Here is a 14,126-nt window from a genome sequence, read left to right as displayed (position 1 = left end):
AATGCCACAATTGCGCCAACTGCCTGTGCAAGCGTAGGTAGTATTGGAGACGTGACCAAAAAAACACTATAGCGAGCATAGGGCTTTATTTGCATCACGAGAAACTCTCCCTGTCTAATATAGGATAAGTTTGTGAAGACACGTTTCTTTCCGCTTGAAAGTGCCCCCGGGGACAAGTATTCACCTCGTCCGAGCTTAAGGCCGTGGCATTAGTGTTGAGTCACTGGGTACAGCGGTCATGCGACATAAATATTTGATGACGGAGATCGTAGGAGCCCAGGTGCCAAGGTAAACCGCTGGCAAAGATGACTGTGATTATGGCTTAATGTAGCAGCAAGCAGGGTCGGGGCTGAGACACGGTTCCAGTCCTAAAGGCATTGCATTTTAAGTTTGAAGCAAACTTCAAGCCTCCCATGTGACGTTTGCACGCCTCGGTGGTTTTAATATGAACCAGGGTTTGTGCCGCGATTCCTTCCAGTCGTTAGATCGGAATCCTCTCTCTCTCCCACTCTTCCCCCACCTCAGACTTCGTTCACCCGCGAGTCCCTCCTCGGCTCCTTCCCTCCCCCGCCCAGGAGCGCTTCGCCATTCATCAACCGGTTCACACCGGCAGCGGCCGCCGCGCGGTGACGTCCGCGGGGGGGGAGGGGGGCCGGCTTCCGCCCCCGCTCGTCGGCGCTCGGCCTGGGGCCCCCGGCCGCGATTGGTGGCCGGGGGTTCGCACGTCGCGCCGGCCATAAAAGGGAGGGTTTGTGACGCAAAGGCGCCTCGGCGCGCGTATTGGCTCTGTGGACTGCGGGCCGGCTCGGCTACGCGCTCTCTTCGGCGCTGCTCACTGCATGGTAGAGTCTGGTGCCCCCGCCGCCGCCGTCTGCAAAGCCGCCGCCGCCCCGCCACGACCACCGCCACCCCCTGCCCTGCAGCCGCCGCCACCGCCGCCGCCTGTGTCGCCGCCGCCTCGGGACCGGCTGTATGATTAGGCCACAATCTTCAATGAGTAAACATATTCCTGTGAGTACTCGTCGCACCGTCGCCTCTCGGGCCGGGGCTCTGCGACCGCCCCCCCATCCCCGCCGTCGCCTTTGTTCAGAGCCGGCGTCCGCTCTCCACCGTCCTGGCCCGCAGTTCCGGTGTGCCCTGGGCGGGAGGGGACCGGGCTGCAGCCCTGTGACCGGCCGGCGGCGGCTGGCAGCGGGCAGGCGGACGTTGGGGGTTGCGGGGTAGCGGTTGGCCACGGGAGGCACCGGCTTCCTGGTCCCCGCCGAGCCCCGGGTGGCGCGGGCGGTGCGGCCGGGCCAGTGCGGCGGGCGAGGGCGGTTTCGGCCGCCGCAGCGGGCCGGGTGGGGCGGCACAAAAGCCGCTTTGTGACCGTCGCCTCCGCCCTCGGCCCTCCAGCCTGGCGCGCCTGGTCCAGGCCCGGAGGGCTCCGCGACATCCCGGGCCCCTTTGTTTGGTCGAAAGAGAGCGTCCCGCTTGGGGAGCGGGAGACGTGGCCCGGGGTGGGGCAAGGGCTGCGCGTGTCACTGCGGAGCCGGATACGGGGAGGGCGCGGCGGCGGCGGCGGGGTAGCCACCGGACCCGGGCCGGCGTGGGGTAGGCGGGGCTGGTAACGGTTTCCGCCGGGAGCTCTCCGAGCTCGGGGGCCGGCGCGGGACGCGAGCCTGGCGCAGCCACCTTCGTGCTCCGCGACCGAGACTGGCGCCTCTGACAAAATGGCCTCGGTCTCCGCGCCTGACTGAAGGCGCGGTGCGAACCCGTGATTGCGGCGCGGAAAGGGGGCGCCGCGGGCAGGCCCCGTGTGCGCCGAGCAGCAGCCTTCGAGGGGCTGTCCAGGAGCTGCAGCCCCGCGGGGGCTGGAGCAGCTCTGCTAGGTGAGCAGACTCCTTGCCCCCGCCCTGCTCACTCAGTCTCCACCTGGTAATTCTAGCTGTTCCGGATTTAACGCCCCAGTTCAGGCTCTGGATAATGGGAACAAGTCGAGTCTTGTCCTTTTCCTGGGGCAAGTCGGTCTAGCAATGGCCTTGGAAACTTCCAAGGTTACTGTTGCACTGAAGCGAAGGAGTCCCCGGCCGGCACCAGCACGCACTTTGCCTGCCAATCTTGGAATGGCCCTGGATGGCGCCTTTTAATTGGAGACTATTTAGAACTGTTCCTGAAGTTCTTGGTGTAATGTGTGTGTTGTTGCCTCCTGTTGGCTTGTGGCAACAGTAGCCAACCAGAGCCAGAATTCTAAGGTTTATACTCTGTTCCCTGCGAAAGCCTCTGCCATTCCAAGAGTGTTAAGTTGTTATTTGTGCTGTAATTGGAACTGTCGAACTGCTTGAGATCCAGATTCTGAGGCAATGCTTCCTGTTACTCTTTTTTTCTATGAATTTTGTTCGATGGCAGTAAATCAGTTGAAAAACAGAAAGCTAGGTAATTCCCAAGAGTAAGCAGCATTTTACACAAGCTTTATTCTAGATGCATCGCCTAAAATAGTAGATGGACGAACTATTTTACAAAACAGTTATAGAGATTAATGCCTTGTTTCTGCAGTCTGACAAACTGACTTAAGTTTTTGCACAGAAATTGCTCTTCCCCACCCCCACGTATATTAGTGTGATTATTTAATGGGAGGAGGGAAATTACCTAGTATTCTTGAACTGCCTATCATAGTTTTTTCTGTAGCGAGGAAATTGAGAAGGGCTGGAGGTGTCTTGGGAAGAACAGAAAGATAATGTATTAGTAGTGGTCACTTTCTTTGGTAGAAGTCGTCTGTCCCCGCGCCCGCCCCTTCCCACCCCGCCCCCCCACACAAGCCGCTGTGTGACTCCACTTAGTAAAAATAACCGGTTCACTAGGTGAATTATTTCTGTATTGCTTTCTCTGCTTCCTGGTAACTTGCTTACATGAAAGAATATGGTCACACTAGCTGTAACAGGAATTTTAGCTGTTAAATATGGAAATGGTTGTGTGAAGTACTGTCTTATAAATCGGCCTACAGTTGCAAAAAGATAGTACCTGGAATCAGATTACTGAGATAAAGTGGTTGCCTTTAACAGCTTTACAGGTGATTTCTTTAATTCAAAGTATGTCATCAGAAAGGTGCAAGAATACACTTTTTTTTTCCTAAGGAAGTAATATTTAGGATTCGAGGTGAGATTATAATTGAAATTATTTCCGGGTTACTACAGCCTCTCTTCACTGTAATAGAATGAAGTCCTTAATGGATAATTTAGTCACTAATTTTTTGACCCAGCTAAGTGGGACTTCAAGGTGTAAAATGAAAATAGGAGCAGATGTTTGAATTTAATGTTAAGCCTTTTAAATATTTAAATTTAAGCATAGAAAACTAATGGAAACTTTTGTTATAAAATTTTATATCCTTGAAAGTACATGTAAAGTGTTTGGGACTGTGGCTGGCACTTGGTGCTCTTGTTAAACTGCTATTAATATTTCTTAGTCCTGTATTCCTAAATATACAAGTTCTTATGAACTACTTGTAAGAAGACTAATATTAACATCAGTGCTTTTTATGTACATAAGATGAAAATAGGCTGTATTCGTTTAATGTTTGATAGTAACATAAAATTGATTTAGTTCTTTAAGGAAATTTGGGGTAGATATATAGTTATTGATTACTGGATGATTACTTTGATTTTGATACCTATGAAAAGAAGTACCAGGTAATTTCCACCGCCCACCCCATTCTTCTTGCACCCTGAATTAGATTCAATTTTAGGCTGGATGAGGGAAATTTTGTTGTTAAAATGCAAGAATATTATTGAAATTATGGATAGCTTTTATAATTATAAATGGGAATTCTTTTTTAAATTTATAAATATACAGCCTTATAATACTTCATGTAACAAGTTGATTAACTTCTAGAGACTTAAATGAGGAAAATTTGTTAAAAGGGAATGTAAATTAGTTAAGTGAAGACTAACAGCTTCAAAGTTTTCATAAAGTTTATAATATGTAATAATATTTTATTAGTTGGAAAAAATCAGTAAATTTCATGAAAATGGAAAGCAAACAACCAACTATTAAAAGGAATACTTAATAGAAGTATATGTATAGGGGGTATTGACCAAATGTAACAGTGGTATTCTTTGAAGGATCTTTGTATTAATTATATCGGTACTTTCAATTTAAAGTAATTTATTTGTGGATGCTTGTTTTATGCTTACTGGTTTAATCTGTAATCCTTGTATTTTGTGGTTCAAGTAAAAGTTGTGGAGGTGGCTCGAGCCCAAATTTGAAAAAATAGTTGTGTGCCTAAATATTGTAGTAGCATAACATGTTCCTTTTGAATTGGAAAACAACTTTTTTTCCTCTCTCTCTCTTTTTCTTTTAAACAGCAGTTCTGTGGTGTTCTTGGTCACACATTTATGGAGTTTCTGAAGGGCAGTGGAGATTACTGCCAGGCACAGCACGACCTGTATGCAGACAAGTGAACTGTAGAAATTCACTACTACTCCACCAAGAAGCCCCCGTAAGAGTGGTTAACCTGGACACAGAAGTGTTGAATTGAAATCTGCAGAGCATTTTACAAGAGTTCTGACCTGGATGGGGTAAACCTCAGTGCACTTCCTTTCTATTGCCTCAGTATTACTGGATTGAAGAATTGCTGCTGCTTGTTAGGAGGTTCATTTCATTTCCCATTACTCTCAACTTCATACTCAAAGCACTGAGAATTTCAAGTGGAGTATATTGAAGTAGACTCAGTTTCTTTGCATCATTTCTGTATTCAATTTTTAAATTCTTTCATAACCCTATTGAGTGTTTTTTAACTAAATTAACATGGCTCGAATGAACCGTCCAGCTCCTGTGGAAGTTACATACAAGAACATGAGATTTCTTATTACACACAATCCAACCAATGCGACCTTAAACAAATTTATAGAGGTAAGATTTGAAACTTTCTAATGTCTTAAACTTGCAGTTTAATAGTGCGCTTTTTGTCTAACAAAGTATTTTGGAAAATTCCGAGGTAGTATGCCTGCAGTTCCAATTTCCAGAAATGAAATATCAGTGATTTCTTTAGGTTTAAGGTAAATTATTTTATACATTTCAAGAAGGGCATATACTTGAGCTAGTTTGGATTTATAAGATATCTAGGTTTCCATGCCTCAAAGTTTGCTTAATTTAAAATTATATGTGGACAGTATAATGGTATGGCTCTTGCTTATCTTCACATGAAATTTACAGGAGGAAGGCTGCCATTTATGTGGATTGTTCACATATCAGTTGAGCCTAATAGCTAATACCATAAACCAAAGTTAGTTTATGTCATGGACCCACTATTAATACATAAAATTCAATTTTCAGTTACTAATTTTCCTTCTTTCTGGTGGTCGTTAGATAGCCAAAACTGTCTCACTACCAACTTCTTTTGGCTATAAGGAAGGAATAGAGTGCTGAATAATTTATTTGAATGCATACATATTTTATATGTGTGTGTGTACCAATGCTCAGAAATAAGAAATAGGCCTTCCAGATCTTAGAAATACCTTTGATGACCATCTATGTATTTTTTAAATGCCAGAAGAGTTATATTTTAGTAGTAATGCATAATCTTGAAGTCTATGGTTTTAAAGTCAGATTACTTACAGTCATGAGTTATTCCTTTGGTTCTGTTTACCTTTATCTCTGAATTGTTTCTAATCCTCTTTTGTTAGTGCTTCATCTCCCACTAGCCAGTGTTACCATGACTATAAACAGTATTTGAAAGGCCATGAAAATTTTTTTAAAGCTTAGAATTAAAACATGTAATGTTTAACATTCCCTCTTCCTTTCATGCTATTCTAGTATTGTCATTTAAAATAAGATTTCACTTCCCTGTTAAGCATATTCATCCCATGATTTTTTGTTAACCTGCAATACCTGTTGGAGAAATGATCAAAATGATAAAAAAGGTGACGATAGTGACAATAGTATGAAGACTTTATTGAGTATTTTTTCAACCTGCGTTTTATACAGGAACTTAAGAAGTACGGAGTTACCACAATAGTAAGAGTATGTGAAGCAACTTATGACACTACTCTTGTGGAGAAAGAAGGCATCCATGTTCTTGTAAGTATTTAGTAGTTCCGGTGCGTTTATGATACTGTGATACAAGTTTATTCAAATAAATCAACTTCAGAAAGTTTAATTTTTAAGTTAAAAAATTATGTAATATCTTAATTTCAAAGCTGAGATCTTTGAAGTAATAAAAGATCTTTGTTAAAGATTCAGCATTTATTTGCATTTCATTGACGGGTAACATAGAACATGTTTAAACATGTTAAAATGCATTTGAAAACATTTGAGTGTTAGAAATTTAGAATTATTAGTGTGATTTAAAAAAAAAAAGTTTAAATATTTTTCTGATTTAGGATTGGCCTTTTGATGATGGTGCACCACCATCCAACCAGATTGTTGACGACTGGTTAAGTCTTGTAAAAATTAAGTTTCGTGAAGAACCTGGTTGTTGCATTGCTGTTCATTGTGTTGCAGGCCTTGGGAGGTAAGAGAATTTCTTAATCCAGTTAATGATATTGGTCTTAATTCCAGTGAAAACTTGATATCGACTCCAGTAAAGACTCAGTTATCACTTCATGAATCAATTTGCTTTGTTATATTACTTACTGAACTAAATTAAAAAGTAGGTGGTTATAACAACATGATGTATTTCCAGCACAGCTGAAACTAACATGCTGTAGCTATGATTTATACTAAACTCTATGGGCACAATTTTTTGTAGAGCTAATAGTGTATGCTAGACTATATCTATGGTGTTGGAATTGTTGTCTAAGCTCATTGAGGAAAAGGAATATGAATTATCTTGAAGGTAGTTTAAAGTGCATATGGTGTACTTTTGACAAGGTCCTTTATCCTGGAGATTCTGATTCAGTAGGAACTCATTACCAAGTAGTGCCAAAATATGCACATCTAGAATTTGTAAATCTCTACCTCCACGCCAAAAGTCCTGTTCTCCTAGTGAAGAGTGAAATGAAAATGGATGGCCGTGGGGTGATTTGCATGCAACTGTATCACAATCTCATTAATAATAAAACAAAGCAAACTTTCAGAAAGTCTTAAGGAAATGAATTCTTATGTTTAAAAACAAATCCTTTTTTGAAGTGGAAAATATTTTACTGCTTGGAATTCAGGAAAAAATTATCTGCATTTATCAAGATGTTGCTTTTCCCCTAAATATTTTCAAAATCACCTTCCAATACAAGTTTTAACTTCTAGGTTTAATTTGTAATAGTTAAGGGTATAGTTCATTTTTGGTTTTAGATAAAATCGGGGTTTGCTGATACTTTATTAATTTAATTTTTTAACATAAAGCTAACATTTACTACACATATTACTTAACATAGGAAGTATAGTAAATAATAGTAGTTCTGTATTGGGGAATGTTTGGACTGTTGGATTTTCCAGGATTTGATTTTGAAAAAATGATTTATCAAAATTCTTACCTTACCAGAGCTCCAGTACTTGTTGCCCTAGCATTAATTGAAGGTGGAATGAAATATGAAGATGCAGTACAGTTCATAAGACAGTAAGTTTATAATGAAATTTTTTCCCAATTCTTTATTTAATGTGTTAACTAGCACTATGAAAGCATTTTTTTCCAACAACCAATTTTTTGCATTCTGTGTAGATGTTCACATTAGATTCTAGTCCAATAATAATTTTTTGAATTGTTTTTGATTGAATATGTTGCTTATTTGCCTTTATTTAGGTACAGATAATATTCGATAAAATGCACAGGTTTTAAAGGTAGACGAGTTGTCAGTAACAGCCAAATAAAACAACCACCTTGTACAATATATAGAATATTTTGACTTTTCCAGAAAGTACCTTCGTAGTCATCTTCCCTGCCACCAGAGGCAACCTCTCTGACTTCTGTTACCATAAATTATTTTTTTCTCTTTTTGGACTTCATATAATTGGATTCATAAATTTTAATTTTAACCACTCAAAATTTGAAAAATTAACTTTATAACTTTTTCTATTTACACATGTATGCATGTCCATATTTCTGTATTAGTTATAGTATAATAATCAAAAGATAAAATTGCCATGAGAGGTGATAATTGCCTAAGCACAGTAAACCTTAATGTGAGGGATTTTGCTTTAATTACTCCTACCTTTTTTTTTCCTTCCAGAAAGCGGCGTGGAGCTTTTAACAGCAAGCAACTTTTGTATTTAGAGAAGTATCGTCCTAAAATGCGGCTGCGCTTCAAAGACTCCAATGGTCATAGAAACAACTGTTGTGTTCAATAAAACTGGGGTGCCTGATGCCATGGCCCCGGAAGTGGAACTTGAGACAGGACCTAATTTGTCATACATGTTAGCTAATAGGTTGGCTTGGTGAATAAGTTTATTGAAGCTTCCATAGGAGTATTGTAAAGCAGTTTTACCAGGCCACAAGCTTGACAGAATTGCAGCCTTTATTTTATGTTTGGGTTACGATCAGCCTCTTTTGACACTTAGCAAAAGATTCTTGTTGTTCAGCATTTAAAATGTGCTTTTCATTTGTACCAATCGACTTTTCCTAAAATCATGCAGTATTATGTCTTTAAATCTATTCCCATGCCAGAATCTTATCAATATATAAGAAATTTAGAAAGATTAGGTGCCAAAATACCCAGCACAATACTTGTATTTTTTGGTTTCATACAGAACTGAAATCCCAGGAACTATGAACACTCTGGACCTTATCTGGTTTATATATCCCTTCAGTCATTTCAAACAGAAAGTAGACCTACATGGTTATTTGCCTGCTCACTTTATGTTTACATCTCCCACATCATACATGTATGCATCAGGTTTGCTCAACTTTTTTTTTTAATACCAAGTCTTACAGTGATTATTTAATGTCTTTCTAAAAAATCTCATTTTGTGCTGTTATGGAAAGCCTCCATTTTGAAAATTTACATTGTATAGAAGCACATGTCTTTAATGTCTCCAGACAAAAAAGCCTTACAGTTAATTTTAATGTTTGCACTTGGGGTGCAACTTACAGGGAGGGCCTGAAAACTGAATGGGAGGGGGCTATTAAGTATTTTTAGTAAAATGTTGCCTTTGTCTTGTGCAAAACATGTAGAATATGCTCTTTAATTTAGTAAAAAATTTTTTAAGGTAGAGATGCTTAGTTATTGTAGCTAAAACAATTTATAATCATAAATTTCAAAATTCTTTTAATTTTTTTTATCTTAATCCGAAGTTGTTTACAACTTATTTTTGTTTGAAGTGTGATTTTTTTTTCTTCCCAACCTCTCTTGCAAAAAATAAAAAAAAAAAAAAAAAAAGTGGGTTTCTGCTAATGAATTGAGCAGACATCTAATATTTTATATGCCTTTTGAGCTGTGTAACTTAATATTTGGATACTTGATAATTTGTTTTATTATGTAATTGATAAAATGGTGATGTGTATTAATGTTAGTTCAACCATATATTTATACTGTCTGGGAATGTGTGGTTATAGTTCTGTGGGAGAAATAATTTGTCAGTGTTCACCAGCTTGTAAAAATCTAGTGCGAGAGCTTAAACATCTAAATAAATAATGAAATGCATTTATCATCAATGATAATTGTTTTGCTTAAAGTTAACTTATTTTGTAGAAAACATTAAGACTGAAATGAGTTTCACTTAGTGCCATTCTTTTTTAACAAATGATGGATTAAATGAAGTTAGTGTAAGTAAGCTCTTTATAGACAGTTTTTTAGAATTCTGATGTTTAAAAGTGCTTTTTATTATAAACTTTGCTTTTTATAGGTTTAGATGATTTTGACCAATATGTGTAGTAGACGTCCTTGATTTGAAGCTCTGCTCCACCAATTAACTGGTTTGGCACAACTTCTGAGCCTCATTTTTCGCATTTGCAAATTAATGATTACATACCTTTATAGGGTTGGGCTTTTTTTAATTTGACATTAGTATTTGGCACATGATTTAATGTTTCAGTAATCTGAAACATTAAATTGCATAGCTCATGTTAATCTAAAAGGGATTTAAGTCAGATGTCTTTGAGTCTTTATTTTAAATAGCAGTCACAACTGATTTTACTCAAGATTTGAGCAAAAATAAGAAATGATACTCTACCTTATGTTTTAAAGAATTGCTTCCATCTCTTCATGGCAGATTAGCACTTAATATACTCCATTCTTGAAACTTAGAGCTGGGACGTAAGGAACAAGAGGGACTTCTGGGAACCCTTGGTTCTTCAGATCTTAGATTTTTCATGATTAGGGCTAAGTTACTAAACCTGGCTATTGTTAATACAGCCTGATCTTGAGAAGATAATTGGTTATTAAATGATAATTTCTATTATCACATAGTCCATAAAACAGCATTTATGTTTATTGAGAGAAGATGCCATCATGACTAATGAAAAATTGAATTTAAACTGTTTGCAGTGTTGGATTGTATATCTGGTGCTAAAAATCAATTTATAAACCTCATCCGTACAGTGTACAAAATGATGAGATTTGCTTTCTATCTAAATATTTTCTATCTTGTAAATATGGCTAATAGGAATACCATAATATATCCTGAGAGATTCCTTATATCTAATAAAGTAGAAATAAGAGTTGAGGTCTTGTACACAGGGAGTTATAGGTGGTGTTCAAAAATTTCATTACTTGGTTTTAGATAACAATTTCCTTCAACAGCGATGCAAATAGTGACTGGTTGACAAAGCTTGTCTATAGGAGCCATGACGTTGCTGACATGTAAGCTTATCAAGAAAACATGTAATCTTCTGGTTGAAGACAAGCAACAAATGTGCCATTGGCCATTTTGCAGCATTCTGCAACTACATTTTTTATTCCTCCTAATGCCCCGTTTCCCTAGGACGATGGTTTTTTTTTTTTTAATCCCGCAACTTTACATAGCTTGTCTAGAAGCATCCCAACCCAGGCATGCAATCATGTCTGGTCACATTTTTTTCCAGCCAAAGCACTTCAAAAATTGTAGTCTCCCAATTTAACTTCAGAATTTCAATCTCTGGGTTGTTTTAAAACGCCGTTCTATTCATCTGACAAATACCTACTGTTTGCTAGGCACTTACGAATATGGCAGTGAATATGAAAGATGGGGTCACCAATGAATAGTACCCTAGTCTATTCCATAATTAAGAAAAGTTTCAGGCAGTGTAATTTCAAAGGGAAGTGGAAGCAGAAGTAACCTTTACAAATAGACAATTTCTCTTAAAGTACAGTTTTGAGAAAAATACATAAAATGTTTGCTGTACATGTTTATACATTCCTTGATTCTTTGAATAAACGTGTGTGTGTGTGTGTGTGTGTATATATATATGCCTCCTTAAACCTGAATTGAAAATTAAAGACTGATTTAAAAGTGCTTGACACAATGTTTCTGCCATTATATTTTGGGTAACTAGCCTAAGCAGAATCTTGGAAGGAAAGCAAAGGAAAATAGGAATTTGCCTTCAATGAATTAAGCCAGTTTTATGCATTAAGTTATGAATGGAAGAATTAACAGTAATTCTATAATCTAATGTAGGCAAATCAGTTGATTAATACAGCTATCATGATAGCTACCATTTATTAATGGTAGTATTGTAATTTTTATAAAATTTATATGCTGTGTGATATCATAAATCCCTTCTTTAGATTGAAAACCCTTTTCTATTCCTGCAGGAAAAAAAAAAATACATGTTTGACGTAAAGATAGGCTACGCTAGTCCACAAAAAACCACCCTGGAAGTATTAGATTTCTCGCTTAAGCTTCATATCCTTCACAAGGATCCATGCTAACAGAGCATCTAATCTCTAGAAAGTGCTAGTTGTGACAAAAAGCTAAAAGGGCTTTGGAGTGTCTCACAATAAGTTCTTGACTAAAATAATACTTGTGTTCAACTCGTAGGACAAAATGGGTCACAACCACCCAGCACAAAAAATGCAGCCCTACAATATGCTGATAACCTGAGAATATGTAACATTAAAAATTACCACATCAGTTTATAAATTGAAATCTTTATTTAAAAATAAAGGTTTGTTTTTAAAGGGTATATCCACAGCAACATCCAATGGAAAAATATCAACCAAAAGAGATGTATGAAGTTTAGGCACTAAAGTGTGCTTATTAGAGAATGATAGGAACTTAAGCATATTTGATATATTTATTATGATTACCTGTAGTCATAAAGACTATAACCCATTAAATTTGGCTTTATTTTAAGGCAAAGAATATTATCTAATGTGTTTGAGGGATATTCTTAGATATCTTACTAGAAAAAAATGGTACCATAAATAGTTTGGCAAACACTAGGCTAAACTTAAACATTATTTATTGCTATGTTATTTAGTGCCTTTAATATGTTAATGTGAATTTTTAATCTTTCCAAGAAAGTAACCATTATATAAATCAGCATCCCCAAAGGAAACATGGTACACTCACAGTGGATAATTGGGAAACATTCAATAGAAACCAACAAGGGAGGATGTAGTACTGTTACCATCTCCAGATCTGAAGATATAAGAGAGGGGGAGCAGTTGAACAAAGAGAACTGTGAAATGGCAAGAACCGCCTCACAGAAGCTGTGACCTTAGAAGACAGTGAACTAGTGGCAATCCAGCAGGAAAAAGGTAAGAGACCCAGGAATAAATACCTAGCCTCATATCCCATCTTCTTAATATCTTACTGGTCTCCTCTTTCCATCTCAGCCAACCCTCCTTTTAGTCAAACCCAAGAGGAAGGCAGAGGGCAAAGGAACCTGAAGTCTACACAGATCAGCAGTTTGGGGACAGCAGAAGAGAGAATAGAGAGTGAGAAAAAGAAAATAGGCTGTACAACTGTGGATCCCTTTTTTTTCACAGATGACTAGGGCTATAGTATTTTGCAGAACACATTTGGGGAAAACTTGGACCATTTGTAAAGTGATCCAAACATGCACACAAACAATTTTTTTTAAAAAAGTGACAATGGAAGTACCTACACTAATATGAAGCAGCTCATTCGTTCAATTTCAACTTAAGTGTTGATTTGCGAGGCAACGGAGTATCTCCAACAAAACGGTAAAATAACATAATGTCCATTTCAATTTTGACTTATGCACTATGATCACAGAGTTGGTCTTTTTTTCAAAAATATTCCAGGGATTTAATTTTTCCAAAGACCTTTATTAACCAGTTATTATTCAGGTAATTTTGTCTTGCAGCATCTCCTATGGCATCCATATAAATGTTCCTTTTTTCTCTTTTTAATTGATTTAGCTCTCAAATACCTATGTTGTAATACTTTTGTTGTGATTTGAAAAGTTCTCCATCATTATTCACACTCAGTGACTTCATACAACCCTGAAACAAATTTCAGTTGCATTTGTTTACATCGTTTTATTGTCTACATTGGTGAGAAAATGACATAAATGGGTTTGGATGTAATATACACTACTAGTGTAAATTGGGGATAAATACTTAAAAACTAATTTTATAATTGGATGTTCATTAATTAAAATACTATACTTTTGCTTCCCTAGAACTCAATTTACATAGGAACTCAATGACTATATAGCTAAAAAGAGTCCCTAGTCTGAAGGAATAAGCAAAAGTTCAGCTCCCATTTGATCTAATGGGACCTGAATAAGTGTGGCTCACTAATTATTTCATTCAGTTGTCTGTGTTCTCTAAAAACCTGCTCACACTAGAAGTCTACCAATACTGTTAGTAAGGTGATCCCACAGAACTTCATCAATAATTCCCATTTCCTGTCAACCAAGAATCCAGCCTGAGGGAAACAACTCATCAGCTGGTTTCTCTAATTCTCAAATGCAAATCCTGTAACATGATAATACCTGTAACTAGGCTTGCTCTCTGTTTCAACATATATAAATACATGTTTCCTTTGCAAGGAACAGTGATTTAAAGAAATCTCTGTGAGAGTATTTCCCTACTCTGAATTCAGTCATGAGGAAATCAGACAGCATACTAAGAAAATAACCCTGTAAGACAGTTTCCTCTGTCTTTACTATGTATTTTATACACTTGATGTGTTACCATGCTTGTTAGAATTTATTGAAGCAGATGCCAAATTTGGTTATTAGATGCTTTTTGTCAATTGAGTACATACACATTCTAGGAAAAAGGACTTTTTCTTTGTAGAAAATAGAGAGTGTCTGGTTTGTTGGCAGG

The 14,126-nt window shown here is 38.2% G+C and overlaps 1 protein-coding gene across 2 annotated transcripts; it reads left to right on the top strand.

The window, feature by feature from the left end:
- Window positions 1-306: 306 nt before the first annotated feature.
- On the top strand, window positions 307-9,559 carry PTP4A1 (protein tyrosine phosphatase 4A1). Of its 2 annotated transcripts, none has more exons than XM_039852859.1 (6): window positions 307-1,011; window positions 4,341-4,887; window positions 5,962-6,054; window positions 6,357-6,487; window positions 7,454-7,528; window positions 8,139-9,559. In XM_039852859.1, exons 2-6 carry the CDS (start codon window positions 4,783-4,785, stop codon window positions 8,254-8,256), a joined length of 522 nt encoding a protein of 173 aa, XP_039708793.1. In that variant the 5' UTR covers window positions 307-1,011; window positions 4,341-4,782; the 3' UTR covers window positions 8,257-9,559. The 2 variants fall into 2 exon arrangements, with proteins under 2 accessions (XP_039708793.1, XP_039708794.1); XM_039852860.1 differs by having other exon boundaries at window positions 872-1,011; window positions 4,344-4,887.
- The last annotated feature ends 4,567 nt before the right edge of the window (window positions 9,560-14,126 follow it).

Source organism: Pteropus medius, unplaced genomic scaffold (genome assembly GCF_902729225.1).
Source record: "Pteropus medius unplaced genomic scaffold, Ma_sr-lr_union100, whole genome shotgun sequence".
NCBI classification, from domain to species: Eukaryota; Metazoa; Chordata; class Mammalia; order Chiroptera; family Pteropodidae; genus Pteropus; species Pteropus medius.
The sequence above is the reverse complement of the archived record's forward strand: the minus strand, read 5'-3'. Positions and strand labels throughout refer to the sequence as shown.

What these genes read in the sequence shown, in the direction of transcription:
- PTP4A1 (XM_039852859.1), top strand. Translation starts at nt 4,783, where the DNA reads ATGGCTCGAATGAACCGTCCAGCTCCTGTGGAAGTTACATACAAGAAC. An exon ending in AAGAAGGCATCCATGTTCTT is followed by an intron (nt 6,055 to 6,356) that starts GTAAGTATTTAG and finishes TTTCTGATTTAG; the next exon opens with GATTGGCCTTTTGATGATGG. An exon ending in GCAGTACAGTTCATAAGACA is followed by an intron (nt 7,529 to 8,138) that starts GTAAGTTTATAA and finishes TTTTCCTTCCAG; the next exon opens with AAAGCGGCGTGGAGCTTTTA.